At 43.6% G+C, this 26,984-nt stretch overlaps 1 protein-coding gene across 11 annotated transcripts in view; it reads right to left on the bottom strand.

Moving 5' to 3' along the window:
• Window positions 1-26,984, bottom strand: part of dock3 (dedicator of cytokinesis 3) — a 304,695-nt gene that overhangs the window by 50,661 nt on the left and 227,050 nt on the right. For all 11 annotated transcript variants that reach the window (XR_010897931.1, XM_067416279.1, XM_067416269.1 and 8 more), the window contains 10 exons: window positions 25,872-25,997; window positions 9,291-9,415; window positions 8,684-8,846; window positions 7,436-7,542; window positions 4,669-4,840; window positions 4,481-4,578; window positions 4,303-4,386; window positions 3,571-3,671; window positions 3,364-3,445; window positions 291-461 (listed from right to left, as the gene is read on the bottom strand). Coding sequence is in view for 10 of the 11 variants with exons in the window: in XM_067416279.1 (XP_067272380.1) it covers window positions 291-461; window positions 3,364-3,445; window positions 3,571-3,671; window positions 4,303-4,386; window positions 4,481-4,578; window positions 4,669-4,840; window positions 7,436-7,542; window positions 8,684-8,846; window positions 9,291-9,415; window positions 25,872-25,997 (1,229 nt within the window). In the remaining variant the exon portion in view is untranslated. The remainder of the gene's footprint in view (window positions 1-290; window positions 462-3,363; window positions 3,446-3,570; window positions 3,672-4,302; window positions 4,387-4,480; window positions 4,579-4,668; window positions 4,841-7,435; window positions 7,543-8,683; window positions 8,847-9,290; window positions 9,416-25,871; window positions 25,998-26,984) is intronic.

The raw sequence follows: 26,984 nt of genomic DNA, 5'->3' as shown, positions 1-26,984 counted from the left end.
AAGACTAAACAAACCTGGGCCTCAAGAAGCTGCTTCTTGTGTCAATAACTGTGGCTTTGGATATCAGCATCTCGTTACAAGTAAACCTTTCCTTTTCAAACACATCAGAACACCTTGTTCTTGTTTTTATATTGCTTAATTCTTTAATCAAACAGAAGTGAGATATAATTTAATAGAAGAGCACAAAAACACAAAACATTAACCTGTTACATCCCACTTCTTTTTGACACAGTTCTACTTATACACCAGATCTCATGAAATGCTAAATGGTTCTTTTGTTTATATCTGACCTGGGTGAAAATGAGTGTCTCAGAGCTGCGGCTGTCCAGACTGAGGACGAAACGGATGGATTGGAAAAGCTCCTGGATGCTGGCCCTAAATTGGTCCTCCTCCATCCCACAGGTGGCCCGGGAGTAGAGGATCCGTGACTGGACGATGAATTTAAACAGATACTCTAGAGCCTGAAGGAAGATTTACAGTTAACATGTGTACCCTCAATGTATCTACAAGTCTCTGAGCTCCATGTTTATGCTATAAAATGCCTTTAAAGCATTCCAATTACAATACATATGGACAATTCTTTAGCTTTTACCTAGAAGAAAAATTAAGAAATTAAAATAAAGGGATTGTTCACCCAAAAATGAAAATTCTGTCATTAATGACTCACCCTCATGCCGTTCCAATCCCGTATGACTTTTGTTCATTTTTGGAACACAACTGAAGATCTTTTTAATGAAATCTGAGATATATCTGTCCCTCCGTTGACAACTACCACTTTTAAAAACTTCATAAAGAGATTGTAAAACAAATCCATATGAATTGATTGGTTTAGTCAAAAATTTCTGAACATCAATGCACACATCAATGTACACATCAGCTGTGGTAAACAGAAGCTGAAGTCTGTTTGCTAGAGGTGCAAGAACCAATGAGGTTCATTCTGTTGTTACGCAGCACGTTTGAGCTTCAGCAAAAACCAATGAGGTTCATTCTGTTGTTACGCAGCACGTTTGAGCTTCTGCAGGAACCAATGAGGTTCATTCTGTTGTTACGCAGCACGTTTGAGCTTCAGCAAGAACCAATGAGGTTCATTCTGTTGTTACGCAGCACGTTTGAGCTTCTGCAGGAACCAATGAGGTTCATTCTGTTGTTACGCAGCACATTTGAGCTTCAGCAAGAACCGATGAGGTTCATTCTGTTGTTACGCAGCACGTTTGAGCTTCAGCAAGAACCGATGAGGTTCATTCTGTTGTTACGCAGCACGTTTGAGCTTCAGCAAGAACCGATGAGGTTCATTCTGTTGTTACGCAGCACGTTTGAACTTCTGCAAGAACCAATGAGGTTCATTCTGTTGTTACGCAGCACGTTTGAGCTTCAGCAAGAACCGATGAGGTTCATTCTGTTGTTACGCAGCACGTTTGAACTTCTACAGGAACCAATGAGGTTCATTCTGTTGTTACGCAGCACGTTTGAGCTTCAGCAAGAACCAATGAGATTCATTCTGTTGTTACGCAGCACGTTTGAGCTTCAGCAAGAACCAATGAGGTTCATTCTGTTGTTACGCAGCACGTTTGAGCTTCTGCAGGAACCAATGAGGTTCATTCTGTTGTTACGCAGCACGTTTGAGCTTCAGCAAGAACCAATGAGGTTCATTCTGTTGTTACGCAGCACGTTTGAGCTTCTGCAGGAACCAATGAGGTTCATTCTGTTGTTACGCAGCACGTTTGAGCTTCTGCAAGAACCAATGAGGTTCATTCTGTTGTTACGCAGCACGGTTGAGCTTCAGCAAGAACCAATGAGGTTCATTCTGTTGTTACGCAGCACGTTTGAGCTTCAGCAGGAACCAATGAGGTTCATTCTGTTGTTACGCAGCACGTTTGAGCTTCTGCAAGAACCAATGAGGTTCATTCTGTTGTTACGCAGCACGGTTGAGCTTCAGCAAGAACCAATGAGGTTCATTCTGTTGTTACGCAGCACGTTTGAGCTTCTGCAGGAACCAATGAGGTTCATTCTGTTGTTACGCAGCACGTTTGAGCTTCAGCAAGAACCAATGAGGTTCATTCTGTTGTTACGCAGCACGTTTGAACTTCTGCAAGAACCAATGAGGTTCATTCTGTTGTTACGCAGCACGTTTGAGCTTCAGCAAGAACCGATGAGGTTCATTCTGTTGTTACGCAGCACGTTTGAGCTTCTGCAAGAACCAATGAGGTTCATTCTGTTGTTACGCAGCACGTTTGAGCTTCTGCAGGAACCAATGAGGTTCATTCTGTTGTTACGCAGCACGTTTGAGCTTCAGCAAGAACCAATGAGGTTCATTCTGTTGTTACGCAGCACGTTTGAGCTTCTGCAGGAACCAATGAGGTTCATTCTGTTGTTACGCAGCACGTTTGAGCTTCAGCAAGAACCAATGAGGTTCATTCTGTTGTTACGCAGCACGTTTGAGCTTCTGCAGGAACCAATGAGGTTCATTCTGTTGTTACGCAGCACGTTTGAGCTTCTGCAAGAACCAATGAGGTTCATTCTGTTGTTACGCAGCACGTTTGAGCTTCTGCAAGAACCAATGAGGTTCATTCTGTTGTTACGCAGCACGTTTGAGCTTCAGCAAGAACCAATGAGGTTCATTCTGTTGTTACGCAGCACGTTTGAGCTTCAGCAGGAACCAATGAGGTTCATTCTGTTGTTACACAGCACGTTTGAGCTTCAGCAAGAACCAATGAGGTTCATTCTGTTGTTACGCAGCACGTTTGAGCTTCAGCAGGAACCAATGAGGTTCATTCTGTTGTTACGCAGCACGTTTGAGCTTCTGCAAGAACCAATGAGGTTCATTCTGTTGTTACGCAGCACGGTTGAGCTTCAGCAAGAACCAATGAGGTTCATTCTGTTGTTACGCAGCACGTTTGAGCTTCAGCAGGAACCAATGAGGTTCATTCTGTTGTTACGCAGCACGTTTGAGCTTCAGCAAGAACCAAATCTGGTTCATTCTGTTGTTTTGCAGCACGTTTTAGCTTCTGCAAGAACCAATGAGGTTAATTCTGGTGTTACGCAGCACGTTTGAGCTTCTGCAAGAACCAATGAGGTTCATTCTCATGTGTTGCGCAGCAGCTTCTGCGAGAGGTTTGTTCTCGCTTAGCATAAATAGCTTCTATTTATGTTCACTGGTCAGTGTTTTTGTGACAAAAAAGATCTTCGTTTGTGTTATAAGGATGAATGAAAGTCCTACAGGTTTGGAACGACATCATGTGGAGTAATGTCTTATATTTGATTTATTCTAGTTGCTGTTTGAGCTAAATCACTGTTTATTTGATTTTACGTGGATTTTTTTTCTCTTGGCTTCTGTTCGTTTGGTTATATACTTGGAGGTCTTACCCTCATGGCTTCCTGGATGTGATCTTGCCGTACGACTTCTGCTGACCGGTCCATATACCACTTCAGACATCGAATCAACTCTCTGCAATTGAAATTGAAAACCTAGTTACACTATGTTTGTTCAGAAAATATGAAAAACCATGTGTACTTATCCATTACTAAGATATGTTTGCTTAAACCATATCTAAACATAAATATCCAGCTCACTTGTAAGCCAGTGCTCCAGCAAAATGCTTCTGGATGTAGGTGTCCATCACAGGCCGGAAGTGATAAAACTTACTGTCCCGGAGCAGATTGATGATGAAAACCTGGACAGAGATGGAAAGTAGAGGTCAGAGGTTACAGATCAGGTCCATCTATACACATCAGTGTTATTTTAGTATAGTTTTATCCAAATGCAATGTAATTTAAACACTGGTTGTCACACTGAACAATGCAGCTGAATTTGAATGTGAATTTGGTTTAAAATTGCCTAGAAATCCTGAATTAGAGAAGCATGAGAGCATATTGAAAAATGAATATACATGCAAAAAGAATGAGGCCTGGATTGGTTCTCTCTTTTCCACAAAGAAACATGACAGATGTATTCAGGCCAAGAGAGGCTGGATCTTCTCAACTCTTTTTACAGGAGTACGAGAAGCTAAAGGGTCTCTGGAGACCAAGATCAAACAGCTGTGAACGCTTAATAATGCCTGGATCCATGCCAGCTGAAATCTTCCATATTTCAAAACATTCACACACACACACACACAGCATGGACACTTCTGAAAGAGATGAATCGTGTGTATTTTAGGGTGTGCGCATACACAAACACACGCTTGTACAGTAAATGTGGGTCTGAGTGATTGTGATGAATGCAAATCGGACATGTTATTATAGCAGTGCATTATTAACATTATGGTGCACCCAAAAAAAAATCATTTATTGAAGTTTTCTAACCAGTGACTGAAACACAAGAGGTCCGTATTTGTCCGTGTTGTCATCCAGAATGGAGAACAGCGTGTCGAGGATGTCTTGAAGAAACTGGAATAGAAAAACATAAAAAGTGGGTGTAAATTACATTAAGCAGACATTAAAATTTCTCCATATTAATGAATTATTGAGACAGAGCTCTCACTTTGACTATTTCTTCTCCGCAGACATGACGCAATCGCCCCAAAATGTCCATTACGCGGTCTGGATGTGCTTTCCACTTTAACAAAGCTAGCAGATCGACTTCACAACACAACAAGAAAGTGTTATTATTACTCTGTCGCAACGAATGGAGGGGAAATCGAATATTGCGTGAAAGTGTTCGCGAGTTACCATTCTGTGTTAGTTTGGTGGAAGAGAGTTGAGTGGATATCCAGAGGGTTTCCTTGGTGCTGCGCTGGAATATGAGGCTGGACGGGATGTTCGGGCAGCCGTTGAAGTCGTCTTTACAACAGGGCAGCCCCAGGTACAGCGCATGGTTGCTGAAGGTGGTGTTTTCGTCACACTGATCCACATACAGAAAAGAAGTTTATAAGTTACACATCATATGGATATGCTTTGTTCTGATCTTTGGTTATTGTTATTTAATATGTATAGATCATCATTTTATTCTTTTTAATTCTCCTTGCAACTGTGTATTTCTATTTCGTATGCATCTGTTGATCATTATTTTTGGTTAGGGCTGTCTGACTGGAAGAGATTGGAAAAGGAGAGCAGTGTGACTCAGGAAAGGGGAGGCCCTGCGAGGCAAAGGTAACGCCCCCTACAGGAGCCCGTCTTGGACCGACTTGTAAGGTCCAGGAGACATTGTGAACCTGATCCATCTCTTCCATCTCAGATAGGGGTATCCCAATTTGGAATCAGGCAGATAGGGATCTATTTCTCATCATTATATTTTTATTTTTTGTTCTCTTTATAGCTATTTTAATTGTCATTGTTTTTAATTTAATTCTTACATATGACATTCAAATTTTTTATGCATATGTTATCACTATTTTAATTAATTTCTATGTATAGCACTTTGAATTGCTATTGTGTATGAAATGTTCTATACAAATCAAATTGGCTTGCCTTGCCTTGCTTTGCCGTTTCTGTACCAGGATTATTTTTAACTAAAAGTATACAACAAAATTCTTTACTTGAAATAAAATAAACATTGATAACACTACTTCGATAGTCCACTTTAGACATTCTACTAGCTATCTAGTAACTTTGCAACTACACGTCGACTAGCAGTCATTAGATAATTAGTAGACTGTCTGCTTAAAGGGATAGTTCACCCAAAAATTCATGATTTACTCACCCTTAAGCGTTTCCTAGGTGTATATGAGAATCTTCTTTCAGACGTACACAATCAGAGTTATATCAAAAATATCCTGGCTTTGCCAAGCATTATAATGGCAGTGAATGGGGGTTGAGATTTTGAAGCCCAAAAAAGTGCATCCATCCATCATAAACATACTCCACACCGCTCCGGGGATTAATAAAGGCCTTCTGAAGCGACTCGATGCATTTGTGTGAGAAAAATATCCATATTTAACACTTTATAAACTAAAATAATTAGCTTACAAAAGACTATGCAAGTTGACATACGGGCAAAAAGTAACCCCTGACGTGATGAAGAAGTAGCGTAACCTTTGACTATTCTTGCGGCTCAGACAAATAGGGTTGGGGAACAAACTCAAGCTCCTCTGACATATCTTTTTCTCTTTTTTGACTACTAATTTGTGACCTGTGTTTTGTATTGTTCTATCCTCTGCTAGCCTGACGTGGTCATACTCAATTCTAGTCAGAATATGAGTATGAAATCGCTCCATTGGGCTGTGATTATGAGGCGTATTTCAACCGAACCAGGAAAGACCTCAATTGGACAGACCTACAACCAATCAGAGCAACGAAGGGACGCATTGTCAAATGTCAACAGAGCTCAACTGCACTGTGCTGCCAAGTCCGCATTTTTTCCCCACAGGTTGATTTCTATGTCCGCGGGTTGTTTTCCACGTCCGCGGGTTGAAGCGACTATTATGTGATATATAGGCCCATGAGTGCGAATTTTAGCAGCAACCTTGCCAAAATAACACACATTTTACTCCCAAACGCCATTTTTCCCCCGGAGAACCCCCTGAGAAGCTATTGTTTAGGGCTAGTAGTTAGCGGGTTTTGTTGTAAAAACTTGGCAACCCTGTCTGCACGTGCGCTGAAATCCGGCTGAAATAAACGATCTTTGCCGGTGTTGTAAAAAAATAGAATAATTTAATGATACACAGAGTACTTACCCAACATGATCATCATTTCTGAGAGAAATAGTGAAGGTGAATGCAGATACAAACAAGCTCTCCGTTTAGGATCTCAACCCCAATCTCAACCCCAATTCACTGCTATTATAAAGCTTGGAAGAGCCAGGACATTTTTTTTAATATAACTCAGATTGTATTCGTATTGTATTCACCTAGGATGACTTGTGGGTGAATAAATCATTAGCTAATTTTCACATTTTGGATGACATATCCCTTTAATATCTGCGAACACTTTTTTTGATGCTCTTCAACAGACATTCTACTGACTATAAGTAACTTTGCAACTACATGTCAACTAATTCAACTAACCCTAACCCTAGTCTAACAGTCTACTCGCAAACTTATAAGAATTAGTTGACATGTAGTTACACAGTTACTTATAGTTAGTAGAATGACAGACACATGGCTCTTAGACCGTAGGCTTTTCTTTGACTGTTAGCGTTTTTAAGATGCCTTTTGTGCTTGGATCTTCTAACATTACACTCTGAAACACTGTATTTCTTGGCACACTCGTTTTACGTGTATTTGGCGGCACCTATTGTTGCAGGTGTATTATTGACATCTAAAAGTCTAGACCCTGAATATAAGACAAACCCGTTTTTTTTAGATGTATTCCTAAAAATAAAACACTGTCATAAATTCGGAACAATACAGTACAAATTAATATATTATTTAAATATTATGTCTAACAACATATTTAAACATTATAAAGTATCCCACAGATCTTGACATTGGATTAATTTCTTTAATTATTTATGAAAAGCACAATTTATGATGTGTTTAAAGTAGTGGTGAGACCTCACCTTGTAGACGTAGAGCTCATGGCTCTCATCTGACAGTGTGGTGCCGTCTTCCCTCATGAGAGGAGTGAACGCAAAGCCAAAAAGCTTCTTTTCACCTTTGTCCTTTGCTGTGAAAACAATAACATGGGAATATTGTCTGAAGTACTTAAAGGGATTGTTCACTCAAAAACCTGTATACATGTATCTGCTGTACACAAAGAAAGATATTTGGAAGAATGTCTGTAACCAAGCAGATAAAATGTTAGTTTTGAAGAGAAGTTCATACAGTATATTGCCACTATGTTGGAAGCAAATGGGAACAACAGCAACTCAGCCATGAAGTGGTAGGACACGTAAAATCACAGAGCGGGGTCAGCGGATGCTGAGGCACACAGTGTGCAGAAGAAGCCAACTTTCTGCAGTCAATAGCTACAGACCTCCAAACTTTATCTGGCCTTCAGATTAGCCCAAGAACAGTGCTTAGAGAGCTTCATGGAATGGGTTTCCATGGCCGATCAGCTGCATCCAAGCCTTACATCAAGTGCAATGCAAAGTGTCGGATACAATGGTGTAAAGCAGCCGCCATTGGACTCTAGAACAGTGGAGACATGTTCTCTGGAGTGACAAATCAAACTTCTCTGTCTGGCAATCCATTGGACGATTCTGGGTTTTGGGGTTGCCAGGAGAAAAGTACTTGCCTTACTGTATTAAGCCAAGTGTAAAGTTTAATGGAGGGGGGATTATGGTGTGGGTTGTTTTTCAGGGGTTGAGTTCAGCCCCTTAGTTCCAGTGAAAGTAACTCTTAATGATTCAGCATACCAAGACAATCTGGAAAATTTCATGCTTCCAACTTTGTGGGAACAGTTTGGGGTAGCCTTCCTGTTCCAAAGCAAGGTCCATATGGGATGAATTAAAGCGGCGACTGCGAGCCAGGCCTTCTCATCCAACTTCAGTGCTTGATCTCACAAATGCACTTCAAGAAGAATGGTCAAAAATTTCCATAAACACACTCCTTAACCCTGTGGAAAGGGTGGGCTGACTCCATATTAAATACTATGGATTAAGAATATGATGTCATTAAAGTTCATGTGCATGTAAAGGCAGGCGTACCAAAACTTTTGGCAATATAGTGTATGTAGACACAATTTACGTATATTGGTATTAGTTGATTAATTGTAATAATTTGAGCATAAGCCTTAAGATTAAAATATCAAGAGAAAAATAAGTCAAATGTGTGCAAAATGATACTGGTGGTGTATAAATCCTTACTTGAACAATGTCTAAACTCGAAGCGCAGATGGGACCCCCGGAAGCGGTCAATGGGGATTGGTAGTTTGATGACCTCACTCCAGCGTGGACTGTTGTTGTGGTAGAGAACGAAAGAGCGGTACTCACTGATGCTGTGTTCTCCTGAACCCAGACTAATGCACTCCTGATAAAAGATAGAAGAAATGGAAACGGTTTGCTTTTATGTGGCTTTAAAGTGTGCATCAAAGTTTGCGACATTTATGATGGGCTTATGTAAAATACATCAGACAATCCCAAACCCATTTACTCCTTTCAAAATGACTTCAAATTAGTTTGGACTAAATGATTCACAACATAAGCTACAGATCACTTGTATGTTTTTCATAGGGATAACTTGCCCAGAAATTCGAATTCTGTCATTAATTAGCCCTTCATGTCGTTCCAAACACGTACTTTGTTGCTTCTGTAGAACACAGAACTTTTTTTGGTGCAATTTCATGGAAAAAGCAGCACAATTCCTTAAAAACTATCTTTTTATAGAAGGATTGAAATGACATGAGGGTAAGTAAAGGACGACAGGACTTTCACTATTGTCAAACTATGCCTTAAGGAAAGTGGTTTGACTTACTTTGAGGATCTCGCCGTCTGCATAGAGCACATACATGGTGACCTCAATGTTCTTCTGAACACTCTTGCCTCCTCTCTCAAAGTCTCCTCTCTCCAGTGTGAGGTAGAGGTCATTGCGTATGTCACCTAAAGACCAACAAAAACAACATTGGTTGGTAATGTGTTGCACTTAAACTTGCAATGCATGTCCGAGTTTGATCCCGAATCAATAAATAAAGGCTTCTCCAGCCTGTGACAGCGTGCTAAGGTATGTACTGTTAGACACATACACATAATCAATAGATATCACACTATCTGAAATAAGGCAAACTTGCACTGCACATTGCACTGTTGCACTATGATCATGATATTGTTGTTGATTTGTGTTACTTGTATTTTTTGATTTGGTGAATTATTACAATAAAACCTTAACACTCATGTGTCGCTACTTGGGGTGCAAGAAATTAAAACATCATAGACAAAAATCTGATGTTACATTTTTAAAAGATTACAAAAACATTTTTAGTTTGGGGAACAATCACTATTACCTAGTTGCTTATGTGCATATTACTAGCATATTGGCTGTTTATTAGTACTTATAAAGCATATATTAATACCTTATTCTGCATGACCATATTCTACATCCATTAGTCCCCCATACCCCATACCTACCACACCTACCGGGGTCCTGATCACTCTGTCGGGGTTTATTCTGCGATAACAACCGGCTGGGTGTACATTATCCCGCTTATTACACGGCTACTAGTCTCAAATACATAATTATTAGACACAAAATATTGTCTTGAGATTAAATATTTTATTAGCTCTTATGCAAAGCTTCCGTGAAGAAAAACAGTTCCAACCTGCTTTAAGCCTTTATCTATTGCTGCTAAATGTTGAAGATGAATGCTGAAAGGGTTAGTTCACCCAAAAATGAAACCAAGCCTATGATTTACTCACCCTCAAGTTATCGTAGCTGTATATGACATTCTTCTTTCAGACAAATACAATCAGAGTTATATTTAAAAAGTCCAGGCTAACGTTAATCCCAGCAGTAGTTGAAGCTTTTTTTGAAGTCCATAAAAAATGCAGCTGTCCGTCAAATAACGTGCTCCACACGGCTCCGATGGGTTAATAGAGCCTTCTGATTCGAATCGATGCGTTTGTGTAAGAAAAATATCCATATTTAAAACTTTATACACTTTATACGGTCCTAATAAACAGTCAATATGTTAGTAATATGCATGATAATAAGCAACTAGTTAACATAGTGAGAATTGGTCCACAAACAAAAATGTTACCATATTTTACTTATATTTTTGTTCAGGTGAATTATTTCAAGAGAAACTCAACAATCTTGTCACCACTTATGGTGCAAAGAAGTTCAGACATGTTAGACAAAATATGACAATACATTTTCAAGAATAATTAGAGATTAATTTAACCAAAGTGTTAACATATTTTTTCTTTAGTATAAATATACATATATTTGTGTGTGTGTGTGTGTGTGTGTGTGTGTGTGTGTGTGTGTGTTCTTGTTTTTGTAAAATATCAGGACATAAATGTGTATAATGACATGGGTATGACATAGGTATTATAGGAGAGGGTGACTTATGAGGACATGTCCCCACTTTTCAAAATCCTCAGAAATCATACAGGATGAGTTTTTTTTGAGAAAGTAAAAATGCAGAATGTTTCCTGTGATGGGTTGGTTTAGGGGTAGGGGCAGTTTAGGGGGACAGAAAATATGGTTTGTACAGTATAAAAATCATTACGCCTATGGAGAGTCCCCACAATTTACAAAAAAACAAACGTGTGTGTTTGCGCATGTGTGTGTATATATGTGCGCGTGCGCGCGCGTGCGAGTTTGAATTTTAAAATAATTTTCGGTGAAGCTCTTCCGATTACAAAAACGAGATTATTGTTACTTGTATTTTTGTTCTGGTGAATTATTGCAAGAAATCAACACTCATGTGTCGCCACTTGGGGTTCAAAAAAGTTTAGACATCCTTGAAAAAAAATTTGATGATACATTTTCAAGAAATTGTTAGAGATGCACAAACAAATGTTTCTCGAGTTCGAATTGTAAAAATCACTGTCGCTCATGTTTGCAGATATTGGGTAAGAAAAAACATGCTGTACATCAGTCTACTACAACACATACAAGCTGAAAAAAAAGTAAATATTTTTTAGCAAGTTCCTATATGTGGTTTTTGTTGAACCTTAAAAGAAAATGTAATCTCGGATGGACCCAGCACACTTAATTCAGCTTCACTTTTAAACCCTTTCACAGACTGTAATAAAAGCTATTGCTACATAAAGGTCAAATCGTTTGTCCAGCTAAACTGGAGGAGCAAAACCGCACACACTGGCTGGAAGAAATACCATCAACTTGAGTTCAACCCGTCTTTTACACCGTCATGTCTTGTCTTGGCTTTCATATGACTCTTTCATTATCAACCTCATTCAATTCATGACACAGCAGCCCACATTCTCTCCGCAGAGCGGCAAGCATCTGAATCATAATACTCAAAATAAACACAGACTCTCTCTGGAATAGTGCTTAGCTCTTACCGTATACTCAAGGGGAAAAAAGTTTTAGCTGTTAGTGAAAGAAGTTGTGGGTTTAATTTGATTTCTTCCAATTACAGCTGATGCAATAAAAGAGAATGCGTGCCTCTTCTGAGCGCTCCTAGAAACGATCGCTCCTGCTGACACCCACCCTGCAGCCGATATGCAGACAGTTATGCGTGAGGAGATGTATATTCGGCATATACCTTAAAGAAAAGCTTCAATTCACTCTGATGCACCAGATTTCTTTACCGGGGGCTGATATAGTCCAGGAGAGGGATATAAAGCACCGTACGCAATGAAACTCTTGCTCTATTGTGAGTGTAATATGCATAATGAAAAAGTGTCCTCGACTTTTGCTCGCAAACTGAGAATAACTTGTTCATGGCGCAAAACTGACCACCCGTCTACTTTAGATCAAATTGACTGAACTTACACATTAAAATATCCAGGGTACTTATATTTTTGTTCAAGTAAAGTACATCATGAACCCCAGTCTGGGAAACCCAGAAATAATTTATGTTGTAAATATATTTTCTTTCTCTTTGTATTTTTATATCAATATGGTACACAAATATTCTACACATTTTTGTTGTTTTTGGTTGGTTTAACTTAAAAAAGTAAGTAACCTGGTTGCCTTAAAACTTTGAGTTTATTGAAATAAAAAATTTGAGTTAATACAATGAAGGAAATTTGTTTAATAATATATAATAATAATAAAATAATAATAATAAATATATAATAATATAAATATTATTGTATCTGAACCACATAATTTTTTTTTTTGATAAATCATGAAAATAGCACTATTTGGCATGTTTCACTGCGTAATCAGAAATAAAACACACACATTTACCAAATATGCTTTCAAAATCTTTTAATAATATTTTAATAAAGGTTGTCAAATCTCAAAAAATGTTAATTGTTTTAACTTTAAATAAATGAAAATTTTAATTTCAATGAACTCAAAATGTTAAGGCAACCAGGTAACTTTTTTCTAAAATAATTTTTACAGTGTACTCAAATCAGTGTGATAAATGAGTTAGGTCAAAAGTAATCTAAAAGTAATCCAAAAGTAGTCAGATTATATTACCCTAAATATGTAATGTATTGGATTAAGTTACTAACTAAAATTTTGTCATGTAATTGTAATCAGTAACCGATTACAATTTATAAGTAATCTACTCAGATCTGTCGATTTTATATAGCGAATAGAACACTCTACTGCTATAACACTTAATGTAATAAATATAATGTAATAAAATATATATATATATATAGTGTGTGTGTGTGTGTGTGTGTGTGTGTGTGTGTGTGTGTGTGTGTGTGTGTGTGTGTGTGTGTGTGTGTGTGTGTGTGTGTGTGTGTAGGTTGGGGGAATGAAAGGATAAGCAAAAAGGCATTTGAATTGTCAAATTTTATGATTCATATTTCATATATGATGAAACATGCATTAGATAGCACTTGAAAAAATCAGTTTACATTAAAAATGTAATTTAAAATTGTTTTGTTTCTTGTTTGCTTGTTTTATTACACAATAAGAGTCTATAAATTACATTAGACAAAATGTGTTTGTGAAATTGGCCTGTTTTTGTTTCTAATTATGACAAATAGAATATTTGATTTAAGATTAAATTGTAATGTAGACGGGGGTAGATAATCTACTATTTATGAGTAAATTGATCTTGATGTATCTATAGTTCCCTTTCAGTCGGTCACGTTCGACGTACGTCAGAACTGAACCGACGAATGGGATCTTACTTTAGAGACCAATCCTACTTCGAGCATCTAACAACGAGCCAATGAAATTTGGCATGCGATCACGCATTCCACGCTCCGCCCCGCAGCGCGGGTATAAATAGGAAGTGGAATGGTAGATCAGCGCTTTCTACTTCGGAGCCGAACAGTCTTCATTGCTGTTTCTACGAAGAGCTTTCTGACTACGAGTCTTGAATATCCTGTGAAAGAGTTTGCCAGTGCGGGTGATACGGCGCGTCAGCGAGAGACCGTCACTTCAGTGATAGAGTGTACAAAGAGCTTTGGTTCGCTGAGCGTTTCCTTACACACACACATTACAGTTGGTTCGCTGGGCGCTCACACATACATATCACTGAGAGCTCACGCAGGCTTGCACTATCGAACTGCGTGGAGCCGCGGTCATCTCCCTGAGTGCTTCAGCACTAAAAGAGCAAAACTTCCATTCACAAAAGAGCAACACGGTTTGACCCTGCGTCTTTTTCAAGATGTCATTCAAGCCGTGTGTTTCTGGGTGCGGTCGATTTCTGTCCCCGCTTGACGGACACGTTCGTTGTCTCTCGTGTCTGGGCGCACAGCACGCTGAGGCTGCGTTCGTGGATGAGACATGTTCCCATTGCGGGAATATGTCCATTGCAGTGTTGCGGTCCCGTCTCCAGTACCTCAGAAGAGGTGGAACACCATCGTCCATCCCCCGATCTAGTGGTCCTCCAGCTGCAAAGCAGAGGGCTACTACTTTGGCTGATGACCTTGGTGGGGACCTGAGGGTGTCGGTCAGGGTAAACCCGACGGGTCTCACGGCTCCTCGGGCCCCTCCCCCCTCCACTGTACCGGTGGAGCTTCCGGAAGGGCGCGCTGACCTCCCACGTGGAGCGCCAGTCGTCTCTTTTGGGGCTCCGGCGGAGGACCAGATGTCGGTTGCTGCATCGGGGGATGAGCTAATGGGTTCCGAGGATGAAGACTCGGCTGCGTTGCCCCCTTCGGGTGTGACAGCGTTGCCCGAGTCTGACCCGGAACTTACGGCTATGCTTGCCCGGGCCGCCGCAAGTGTCGGGCTTGAGTGGAACCCTCCACCACGTCCCGAACCTTCGCGGCTGGATGATTGGTTTCTCGGGACGGGTCGCGCTGGTTCTCAGCGTCCCGCCCCGGTGCCTTTCTTCCCGGAAGTGCATCAGGAGCTCACGAAGTCCTGGGTAGCGCCGTATAGCGTACGCCAGCGATCGACTGACTCCTCCATCCTCACCACTCTCGATGGTGGTGCAGCTAAGGGCTACGAGGGGATCCCTCCAGTCGAGCGGTCGGTTGCGATGCACCTGTGTCCTAAGACCGCTGCGGACTGGAGGCACGCCCCGCGTCTCCCCTCCCGGGCGTGTAAGTTCTCGTCCGGCTTGACGGGCAAGGCTTACACAGCCTGCGGAGAAGCTGCATCAGCTTTGCATGCCATGGCGCTCCTGCAGGTCCACCAGGCCAAAGCGCTCATGGAACTGCACGAGGGTGGTTCCGACCAGGCAGTTATGCAGGAACTGCGAGCCGCGACGGACCTCGCCCTCCGGGCGACGAAAGTCACGGCCCGCTCCCTGGGTCGGGCGATGTCCACCTTGGTGGTCCAGGAACGCCACCTGTGGCTGAACCTGACAGACATGCGGGACTCGGACAAGGTTCGGTTTCTAAACGCCCCTGTCTGTCAGGCCGGCCTCTTCGGCGACGCCATCGAGGACTTTGCCCAGCAGTTCTCGGTGGCCAAGAAGCAGACGGAGGCCATCAAAAACATCCTGCCCCGGCGGCCCGCTGCTGCCTCCACCCAGCCGCCCGGGGCAGCCCCCCAGTCTGCTCGTCGCCGAGGGCGTCCTCCAGCGTCCGCCTCCGCCCCTGCCAAGCCCAAGCAGCAGCCTCCACCCGCGAAGCAGGGCGCCGGACGCAAGGGGGCCGCCCAACCCGTCCAAGGGCCCGCCAAACCTGCCGGCAAGCGTAAGGGGAAGCGGCCCTGAGACGGGCAGCCCAGGGAGAAGAGGAGCTGCTCTGAGGGAGATGATGTCCGCATCCCTCCCACCCCCCCGGAGGAGGACCGGGGGGGCAACACTGGTCACAACATCTCTGCCGCTGGCTCTCCGGAGTCCAGCGGTACCCACATTTTCACCAAAAGAGCAATTTCCTCTCTCTCTGGGCCCCAAGAGGGTCAGGTTGGCAGTGTGCGACGCCCACGGGCCTTGTCACTCCTTTCCTACCCTCCCGTCGCCAGGGGGCAGCTGTGTGGGCCTCGAGGACGCCCCCGGGCCTTCTCACCCACACACTGCCTCTCTTGTGAGCACTCAGTCAACACTCCGGGCCGCCCACGGGCCTTCCGGGTCGGGGCTGAGTGCTTCACTTCCCTGCCTCCGGGCAGTGGACAGCAGAGTGGGCTCCGAGGACGCCCCCGGGCCTTCTCACCCACTCTCTGTCCAAACCAGGAGTGCTCAGGCAACACTACGGGCCGCCTCCGGGCCTCCCGAGTCGGGCCAGAGTACTCCGCTTCGCTGCCCCACCCCGGGCACGTCTGTGGTGCCGTTGGTCCCGCTTGTACGGTCTCTGGGGGCCTGGCTAGGTCTCCCCAGGCCGTCTCGCTGGCTCATCCGTACCATCAGACTCGGCTACGCGATTCAGTTCGCACGCCGGCCACCCAAGTACAAGGGCATCCTCTTCACCTCCGTGCGAAGCAGCGATGCTCAAGTCTTGCGGTCAGAGATCGAGGTCCTACTGGCGAAGGACGCGATCGAGCCGGTTCCTCCAGCCGATATGAAGACGGGGTTTTACAGCCCCTACTTCATTGTGCCCAAGAAAGGGGGTGGGTTACGGCCAATCCTGGACCTGCGAGTTCTGAATCGGGCCCTGCACAAGCTCCCGTTCAGGATGTTGACGCAGAAACGCATTTTCCAATGCATCCGTCCCCAGGATTGGTTTGCAGCGATCGACCTGAAGGATGCGTACTTCCATGTGTCTATTCTCCCTCGACACAGACCGTTCCTACGCTTTGCGTTCGAGGGGAAAGCATATCAGTACAAGGTCCTGCCCTTCGGGCTGTCCCTGTCGCCCCGCGTCTTTACGAAGGTCGCGGAGGCAGCCATTGTTCCACTCAGAGAACGCGGCGTTCGGATTCTCAACTACCTCGACGATTGGCTGATCCTAGCCCAGTCGAAGGACCAGTTGTGCGAACACAGGGACCTGGTGCTCAGTCACCTCAGCCAGTTGGGCCTTCGGGTCAACCGAGAGAAGAGCAAACTCTGTCCCACACAGAGGATCTCTTATCTCGGTATGGAGCTGGACTCGGTCAACCGGACGGCGCGCCTCACCGAGGAGCGAGTCCAGTCGGTGTTGAACTGCTTGAATATGTTCAAGAGCAGGACAGCGGTCCCACTGAAATTCTTTCAGAGGCTCCTGGGGCATATGGCATCTGCAGCCGCGGTCACGCCGCTCGGATTGCTTCATATGAGACCGCTTCAACGCTGGCTCAATGGCCGAGTCCCGAGGTGGGCGTGGCAGAGCGGTCAGTACCGGGTCCCAGTGACTCCTTACTGCCGCCAAACCTTCAGCCCGTGGTCCAGCACTTCGTTTCTCCGGGCCGGGGTGCCCCTAGAACAAGTGTCCAGGCATGCTGTGCTATTCACGGATGCCTCCACCACGGGCTGGGGGGCCACGTACAACGGGCATGCAGTTGCTGGTCTGTGGACGGGGCCGCAATTGCATTGGCATATCAATTGCCTCGAGTTACTGGCAGTACATCTGGCACTCCGCCGCCTCAAGGGGCCGCTGCGTGGCAAGCATGTACTGGTCCGTACGGACAGCACCACGGCCGTTGCGTACATCAACCGTCAGGGTGGTCTACGCTCCCGTCGTCTGCTCCAACTCGCCCGCCACCTCCTCCTGTGGAGTCAGAAGCAGCTGAGGTCGCTTCGGGCCATTCATGTCCCTGGTGTGCTGAACCAGACAGCCGACGAGCTCTCTCGTCAGCCGACACCTCCGGGAGAGTGGCGACTCCACCCCCAGGCGGTCCAGCTGATATGGGACCAGTTCGGAGCCGCACAGGTCGACCTGTTTGCCTCTCCGGACTCGACCCATTGCCAGTGGTACTATTCCCTGACCGGGGGTACCCTCGGCACAGATGCACTGGCGCACAGCTGGCCCCGGGACCTACGCAAGTATGCGTTTCCCCCAGTGAGCCTTCTTGCACAGACTCTGTGCAAGGTCAGGGAGGACGAGGAGCAGGTCTTGTTAGTTGCGCCGTATTGGCCCAACCGGACCTGGTTCCCAGAACTCACACTCCTCGCGACAGCCCCTCCTTGGCCGATTCCCCTGAGGAAGGACCTTCTTTCTCAGGGACGGGGCACGCTATGGCACCCGCGTCCAGACCTCTGGAATCTTCATGTCTGGTCCCTGGACGGGACGCGGAGGTTCTAGATGGACTACCACAAGCTGTCGTAGATACCATCGCTTCAGCTAGAGCCCCCTCCACGAGGCGCCTCTATGCTCTGAAGTGGAACCTGTTCGTTGAGTGGTGCGCTTCCCGCCGGGAAGACCCCCGAAGGTGTTCGATCAGTGTCGTGCTTTCCTTCCTGCAAGATGGGTTGGAGAGAAGGCTGTCTCCCTCCACCCTCAAGGTATATGCTGCAGCAATAGCAGCGTACCATGATGTAGTAGAAGGTAAGTCCGTGGGGAAGCACGACCTAATCGTCAGGTTCCTCAGAGGTGCGAGGAGACTAAATCCTCCTCGTCCATCCTCGATACCCTCTTGGGACTTAGCTCTAGTGCTCCGAGAAAAAAAAAAAGAACACTTCAGAGCCCTCCCTTCGAGCCTTTGGCGTCTTGTGAGCTGAAAATCTTGTCAATGAAGACAGTGCTCCTGACGGCATTGGCCTCGATCAAGAGGGTAGGGGACCTGCATGCACTTTCGGTCAACGAATCGTGCCTAGAGTTCGGGCCAGGTAACTCTCACGTTGTCCTGAGACCCCGGCCCGGATATGTGCCCAAGGTTCCTACCACTCCCTTCCGGGATCAGGTGGTGAACCTGCAAGCGCTGCCTTCGGAGGAGGCAGACCCAGCCCTGGCTTTGCTGTGTCCGGTCCGCGCTCTTCGCGCTTACGTTGACCGGACCCAAAGCCTTCGGACCTCAGAGCAACTCTTCGTCTGTTACGGAGGCCAGCAGAAGGGAAAGGCTGTCTCCAAGCAGAGGTTAGCCCACTGGATAGTGGATGCTATAGTCTTGGCCTACCAGTCCCAAGACGTGCCTTGCCCGTTCGGTGTAAGAGCTCACTCCACTCGGAGTGTTGCTTCTTCCTGGGCGCTGGCGCAAGGCGCCTCGCTGACAGACATATGTAGAGCTGCGGGCTGGGCGACACCTAACACGTTTGCTAGATTCTATAGCTTACGTGTAGAGCCGGTATCTTCCCGCATCCTCGCCCCCAGTGGCCAGGAGCGCTAAGTGCCCGTTCTAAGTGTCGGCTTGCGAAACGCCACTCCCGCCCTCTGGGCCGGATACGTGCGTCTATTGTCTCCAGTTGTGTTCCCCGGGAAACCGGCTAACCCTGTCGAGCTCCTCCGTCACCCCTCCGGTGTCAGACGTTGCGGACCGTCTGACGCCAGGCCTGCACCCGTATGCTTGTGAAACGTGGCTGTAGGCTGGGTTCCATATGTAGCGGTTCCCTCACGGCAACCCCATATGTGTATTCTTCCACGGTATCAGCTACCCTTCGGGCTAGCCCCGTGTCTTTCCCTCGACAGAGCCCGCTCTGTCGTCTCTGGGCGTGTTCTTTCCCCCCTTCAATCAGGCTGGAACCACCCCAGAGACTGCCATATGTTGCACTACCCTGCCAGGTTAGTCCTTATGTGTATTCTGCCACCTCTCCTTCCCTGAAGGACGTGGCCCCGCAGCGTACCCTCTCTCTCAAGTACGAGGTAGGCACGCTTTCCCAGCGTTATCCAATAGTCATTCTGAGTGGGTCTTGCAGAAACAGCAGTGACTGTACTCCCTGCTTGGAGCCCTGACTTCCGTACCATACTAGACGGTGCAGTGCGCTCAAGCAGGACGCTGGAAGGGCCAGCATCCTGGCGTTTTCCATAGGGATCCCATTCGTCGGTTCAGTTCTGACGTACGTCGAACGTGATCGACTGAAAGGGAACGTCTCGGTTACGTATGTAACCCTCGTTCCCTGAAGGAGGGAACGGAGACGTACGTCCCGTCGCCAGATGCTGTGCTTCCGCTGGGAGTCCGGTCACCTTTCGGCTCCTCAGTAGGAAAAGCGCTGATCTACCATTCCACTTCCTATTTATACCCGCGCTGCGGGGCGGAGCGTGGAATGCGTGATCGCATGCCAAATTTCATTGGCTCGTTGTTAGATGCTCGAAGTAGGATTGGTCTCTAAAGTAAGATCCCATTCGTCGGTTCAGTTCTGACGTACGTCTCCGTTCCCTCCTTCAGGGAACGAGGGTTACATACGTAACCGAGACGTTTCAATACTAATGCAGAGTATAGATCCTCATAAAATACTGATCAATAACCATTGAAGTAAAAAAAAAAAAAAAAAAATCTACTAGCAAATAGCATGAACAGGATTGAACATTCTCGGAAGTCAGAAAATAAAAGTTGCTAAAATGTGATTATATTCTGTAAGTTTTGTTAGTAAATGATCCCCATAATGTGTAGTGTTTAAAATTAAATGATTGAAATGATGGCTTTCAAGCGATGTTAGAGGGTTATAATTACTAAATATCTTTTAGAGGGGTTCTATAATGCTCTTTTCACGAGATGTAATATAAGTTTCGGGTGTCCCCAGAATTTGTCTTTAAAAATTTCAGCTCAAAATACACCCACATTACACCTACTTTTGAGTCTCAGCAAAAACATGCTGTTATCATGTTTGTCTCTTTAAATGCAAATGAGCTGCTGCTCCCGGCCCCCTTTTATGAATAGGGCAGAGATTTTTTGGATCTATAACCTGTGGAGTGTGGAGAACCCCAAACAGTGAGTAGAATTTGCAAAGATGCATAAATACCAACTGTTTGACCAAATTCATTTTCAAAACATGTAAGCGCCACACGTTATATTTTGTGAATGTACCCAAATTTCATTTGTGAATGAGCTGGTTAGGACGCTATATGGTGGCTAAAGTTACCATTGTCTTTATATTCACAGAGTTCAGAGCTATGTCATTAGTTTTATTTAAAAATAGGGAGCTTCAGTCTCTGTGAATACAGTAAGAGACAATGGTAACTTTAGCCACATTAGCACATTCAGAAAGGCAATTTTGCAAACAAACACATTAAAAAGTGTTATGTGTTATGTACTTATGTATTCTGGATATGATGTTGGATCACAAAGAGTTGTCCAGTGTACAAGGATTCACACAAACATATGAATTTAGCTTATTTCTTCGGCACATTCCCTTAAAGGTGTCATGAAGTGGCCTTTTTAAAAAATGTTTATACTGTTGTCTGAGGTTAATTAATGATGTTTGTGTGGTTTTTATATTCAAAAACATCTTTATATTCAAAAAACTGGAGACTTGGTGGTAAACGCCCACGGCTAGGATTGGAGAAGATTTGCATATTTAATGAGCTTCTGCTCCCTTGTCAGTTCAGTTCACATGAGGGATTGTTTTGAAAGCGGCAACCAGAATGATTCTCTCACAGGGCTCGCAAAATGTCTATCAAACAAACACAATAATTTATCTCTCATCCACCCGTAATTGATTCTGACATCAATTGAAACTGGGTGCGCACCAAAAGTGCTAGTGTGAAAGCACCCTAAAAAGCGTTTTCTGTAAAAGAAAATATCTCCCTTTGCTTTGAACTTTTGAGCATCGTAACTTTGCAGATGTTGTTTGTGCTCAAACAGCAACATTACACACTAAATAAAGTTAAAGTGAAATCATAATCAAGAACGCCTTTAATTTCACTAAATAAATAAAAAAATAAAAAAATAAATAAATAAATAAATAAATAATTTGCTCACCAGCCACTCTGGCTAGTGGTTTTCTAAAGTTAGCCACTCAGTATTTTCACTGGCCACAATTTGGCTGCTTGGAAATTACATTTTATATGATTAAAGTTGACACTGGCATCACTTTAATTGATTTAGAATATTTAAAACCCTTTCAAACGTTCAAATGCAGAAATTTCTCAATGTTAAGTGCACTGTAAAAAAAATTTCTTCAATAAGTTATGACAACGTGTGTTTTTACATTGTTTCAACTCATCAAAATAAATTAAGAAATGTTAAACAAAGAGTTATACAAGATGTAACTCATTTTTTAAAGTATATATATATATATATATATATATATATATATATATATATATATATATATATATATATATATATATATATATATATATGATCGCGCCGGGATTTTGACCTTCTTTGGCGGAAGTAATTGCACTGGGGAATACTTGACGAAATTTGTCTGGTATGAGGTTAAAAAATAGCACAAATACTGTCTTGCAGAAACCGATCCGTTTTGTGTCTTAAGACATCAGTGTGTCGCCACGAGCCCCAGGGTTTAATGTGGATTCGTATATCTGTGAGCCAAAGTGGCTGATGGGAGTGGCTTCCTAACCTGCCACAGCTGAAATCTACCCTCATTTGGCGGGTGTTAATGTCAAGCCCTGCCAGTATCGGTAAGTGGTCGACTGATATTGTTTTTTATAATATATATATATATAAAAAAAAACATATCTTATATTTAAACGTAGTATTTTAAATATTTGTCCGATATATCGGTCGGACAGGTATCGGTATAGGTATCCATATTGACAATATCGGACTTTATGGTACAATGTGTCGCAACAAAAATACTAGCGTTAGTGAACCTAACAAGAAGGAAATCTAGATGAGAAAGCAAATATGGCCACAGCTGCATTTAGAAACAGTGGACGGAATAGACAACACACTGTAAAAGCCTAAATAAAGCTTTGTGTGTTTGTTTGTTGGGCTGACAGTGTCCTACAGTTTCACACCCCGATAAAAATGTTATCTGGCTGCAGCAGGCTGACTCCTTGCGAGCACTGCTATTCCATTGGATTGCGTTCCCGTTTAGATGCTTTCTGTAATGGGTTACGGCTACAGCGTTAGACACTTCTCTCCACTGCTTCAGAGCTATTTTGCTGAATAAAATCCACATAAAGCTCTCTATTCAGGCACAGATTCCTTCCAAACAGGAACAATCCTGGTGCATTCCCAGCTGGAAAGAGGAAATATGGCATGACAGCACTAGCATATAGAACAGGGAAAGCAGATGCTATGGTTAAGTATCTAGGTATTTGCATGTGCTCACATTCTATGTATATTAAGAGGACGACACAACTCATGACCACCAGGAAAAATGTCTTCTTTTTGGTGTATTTTTAGCCTCTTTCTGGCTAAAATGAAAATGAAACGGGCGATGCAATTCCAACCCATCACTCCTGACATTGAAAAGGAATGTACAAATAATTCTGGAGAGGTTTTGTAGAACAAACTCATCTCCGGCTTATGGGAAATGTCATAAGAATTAATAATTTCCGAAGCTTGCACATCTCAAGCGTCATTAACATTTCATAACGCTAACAGTTCAATATTCCTTCTAATTGCTGCCTCCAAGACTTAATATCGTTTGACAGACAGACATTGTTTTTTTTTTAACACATTAACACAATGGATCCCAATGCTGGGACCCTTTTTACAGAAAGCTGACGAGTTTGATCTTTTCAGGGAATAAAGTCAATGCAGCAATCTGAAATAAGATTACATGGGTTTTTCCCAGACATTGTGGTTCAATAGCATCTAAGCCTCTTTCAGAAAAATACGCACCTCAGAAACCCAAGGAACCATGGCTCTCGGAGGCCTATCGACTTATTGGCGTTTCAAAATGCTGAATTTAAAGAGCACAGCCTCGTCTGTGATTATAATTGAACTAGCTCAGGTTTGATCGATTTGTGGATGATAGACCAATCATTGAGCTCTTCAGAAGGAGGAGGAAACATTAACTCGGAGACAAATGAGAGGGCTCTACAAAAGAAGATGGAGGACCCATCAATCCACCTACCACTGAAGGACATCTGGGACTACAAGACCGATGTGCAAATTTATGGACGAAGAGAAGAGATATATTGTACATGGTTACACGTTTTTGACTGTTGGGGAATTCAGCCAGAGCTCAACTGAATTTTTAAAGAACACACAGTGACACGATTTTATTAAGAGAGCAACTTAGAGAAGCCCCAAGGCTCCTTCTGAATCACTGGGAAGGGATTTCTTAACTCAACGTTGACGTGGCAAGAGTCCAGCTGGTTTTATGGGTCTCTGAGGTTTGGAGCAGACAGCCAGTACAGTCTGTCAAAATGTGGGTCATATACATTTATATAAGCTGGAATCTACGCAGTTAAAAAGGCAATGAAGCCGATTATGTTGTGTTTTGTGCGATTATTGGTCTTGCTAAAGGCCCTTTCACAAGACTCGCTTCAAGGCTTCCGCATCACTTTGACCTCCACATGAAAAACGCCGCAGATAGAGACACGGGAGGGTGGTTTTATGATGTTTCTAGGTAGCGAGAAAGCAATACTACCCATAACGCCCTTGCATTGACTTAAAACAATTATTTCAATTGAAAAGAGCAACAATATTAAAGGTCCCGTTCTTCGCGATTCCATCTTTCAAACTTTAGTCAGTGTGTAATGTTGCTGTTAGAGCATAAATAATACCTGTAAAATTATAAAGCTCAAAGTTCAATGCCAAGCGAAATATTTTATTTAACAGAAGTTCCCTTTCAAAGCCTACAGCGAACGGCCAGTTTGGACTACACCCCTGCACTTCCTTCAGGAATGACGTCATTAGAACCGTTTGTTGACTAATCGTCGCCCACGAGAACACGCAAAATAGGGGGCGTGGTTTTGTTTCTCTCCCATGTGGAGAAGAGCGCGCATTCAGCGCTTGCATCTCCCCGTTATGGTAAGAGGCGAGACCTTTCCAGGCAAAGTGCGCTAAGCTGCTGTCCAATCACGACACGGGAAGCGCTGGCCCAATCAGAACTCGTTACGTGTTTCTGAAGGAGGGACTTCATAGAACAAGGAAATCATCAGGCCGTTTTTAGGACAGAGGAAACAGCGCTGCACAGATAAGTAAATTGAGTGAAAAATACAGTTTTTGTTACACTCAAAACTCATGTTATAGTGCACACTAAACAAAACACGCGAAGAACAGGACCTTTAAAAATCTGGCTGATACAATCATTATTTTCAAGCTATGGACAATAACCAATAAATGTTCCAAATGCTACGGAGGCCTAGCCTGGATGCCAGCCGAACTCAGCCCCGCCCACAACATTTGAGCTCAGGCAGTTCGGTCTGGACTCGATCCATAGAGGAGTAATTATGCCCGTATGTATGTAATTATATTATTAAATCATCAGGGCGGGCTTTAGATGATGATGGACAGATGATAAACAGTAACGTAATCATCCACGTCATCAAAGGCGCTTGGATTCTATTTGGGGGGTAATAAAATTCGCATTCATGGGTCTATATATCACATAATAGTTGCTTCAATCTGCGGAAAACAACCCGCGCGTAAAAAACGCAGACTTAGCAACACAGTGCAGTTGAGACATTTAACAACTAATGTTATGCTTTACGCCGTTGCACTGATTAGGTCTATCCAATTGATGTCTTGCCTGGTTCGGTTGAAACACGCCTCATAATCACAGCCCAATGGAGCCGTTTCAGACTCATATTCTGACTAGAATTGAGTATGAACACATCAGGCTTGGAAGCCTATGCTGAAAGAAATAATAATAATTGGGGGGGTGCTTACATTGTGTAGCTTAAACTATATAAAAATATTGATTAGCTAAAATCAAAAACTTAAGTGTCTGGGGCAAAGCGCTAGGACTGAAAGAAACAAGCCAATTAGAGCTCAGCCTCAAGTCACATGTGTTTCAAAAGTTTACGGAGCTACATAGACACTCATTTGTCTGGCGCCCCACATACACAAAACAAAAGAGCATGACTACCAGTCGAATAGTTAGACTAAATAATGTTATTTCGTACTTATTTAGCAACATATTTAACTTACTTTAACATGCTGAATTAGCCTTCTTCTCTGGCTAACTTCAATGGGGCGGCGCCCCAGCGCCCTCCATTAAGCATTGTCAAAAAAAAATGAGCATCGTATTCTAATTTGTTGCAACCGTCTACTTATACGCCGACCCTGAATACAAAGTCTTGGCATATCTCGTGGATCTTGAACTGCAACCATGACCTTCATGAGACTTACCTGGCATGATCACATCAGGGAAGCCCAGTTTGCGTGTGATGGCCACGCCGCGGTTGAATATCATGGGGTTTTCCCTGCGCACCTGCTCCATGTCACCCCTCAACAGCTGCAGTGAGATGATTAGACCTGCACAAGGGGAAGAGTTCGGGAGAAATGTGAGACGACTTCATTTTGACGACCACTGTAATTATCCTCGTGATTACGTTAGTATTTGTTTAGTAAAATGGGCACTCGTTTCAAAGAACGTACCAGAGAGATTGCGTCTCTTATTTTACAGTTTTGTTCAGGTCTCTGCCAGTAACTGCTACAATTCAATTCAATCAAGACATTGTTTTGGGTCTACAATGCCGCTAATGACCTGGCTCCCCGCTACCTTCAATCCTTCATTAAATCGCACACACCGGCCCGCCTGCTGCAATCAGTCATTCTGATTGCCTGGCTCCTGCCAGTTCCCAATTGGAAGGGTTTCTGTTCATCCAGGTCCAGAAATTTTTCTAGGCCTTCCCCTCGATGGTGGAATAAACTCTCAATTAGAGCAGCTAACACACCAATTACTGTTGAACGATACCTCAAGACACACCACTACGATACTCATTTACCCTAGAACTTAGGCTACGTTCACACTCATCCAGATACATTTGAAAACACATATTTTTCTCTACATTTTGGCCTTCCTTCCACACTGAGACGGCGTTTTGTCTTGGAACAATATTCGATACTCTTCAAAGTGGATACTCTGTTTTCCATTGTGGTGTGGACTGCGGAAATGTAGGTATTAACCCTTAAATGCATTAATGTTTCGCCAATCGTTATTACATATTCGGGTCTTTAGCGACCCGGATCTATATCTAACACGGATGGATCTCTACCTGTCACGATAATAAAAAACTCTCCTGATATTAGAGTAACAATTACAGGAGAATCAAATAAAGCTTAATTTTTAGCTTTTGTAGCTTGGAAGGTTTCAGTTTGAGCAGATGTTTTATACCATCATCACTGTCCTCATCAGAGCTTATTTCCCAGTGCATTCAGGATCTGCCTCATATTCACCATCTCAAACATATTCTCAAAACTATAATTTTCAGCATTTTCAAAATCAATATTTCGATCACT

This window comes from Pseudorasbora parva, chromosome 14 (genome assembly GCF_024679245.1).
Source record: "Pseudorasbora parva isolate DD20220531a chromosome 14, ASM2467924v1, whole genome shotgun sequence".
Taxonomy (NCBI): Eukaryota; Metazoa; Chordata; class Actinopteri; order Cypriniformes; family Gobionidae; genus Pseudorasbora; species Pseudorasbora parva.
The sequence above is the reverse complement of the archived record's forward strand: the minus strand, read 5'-3'. Positions and strand labels throughout refer to the sequence as shown.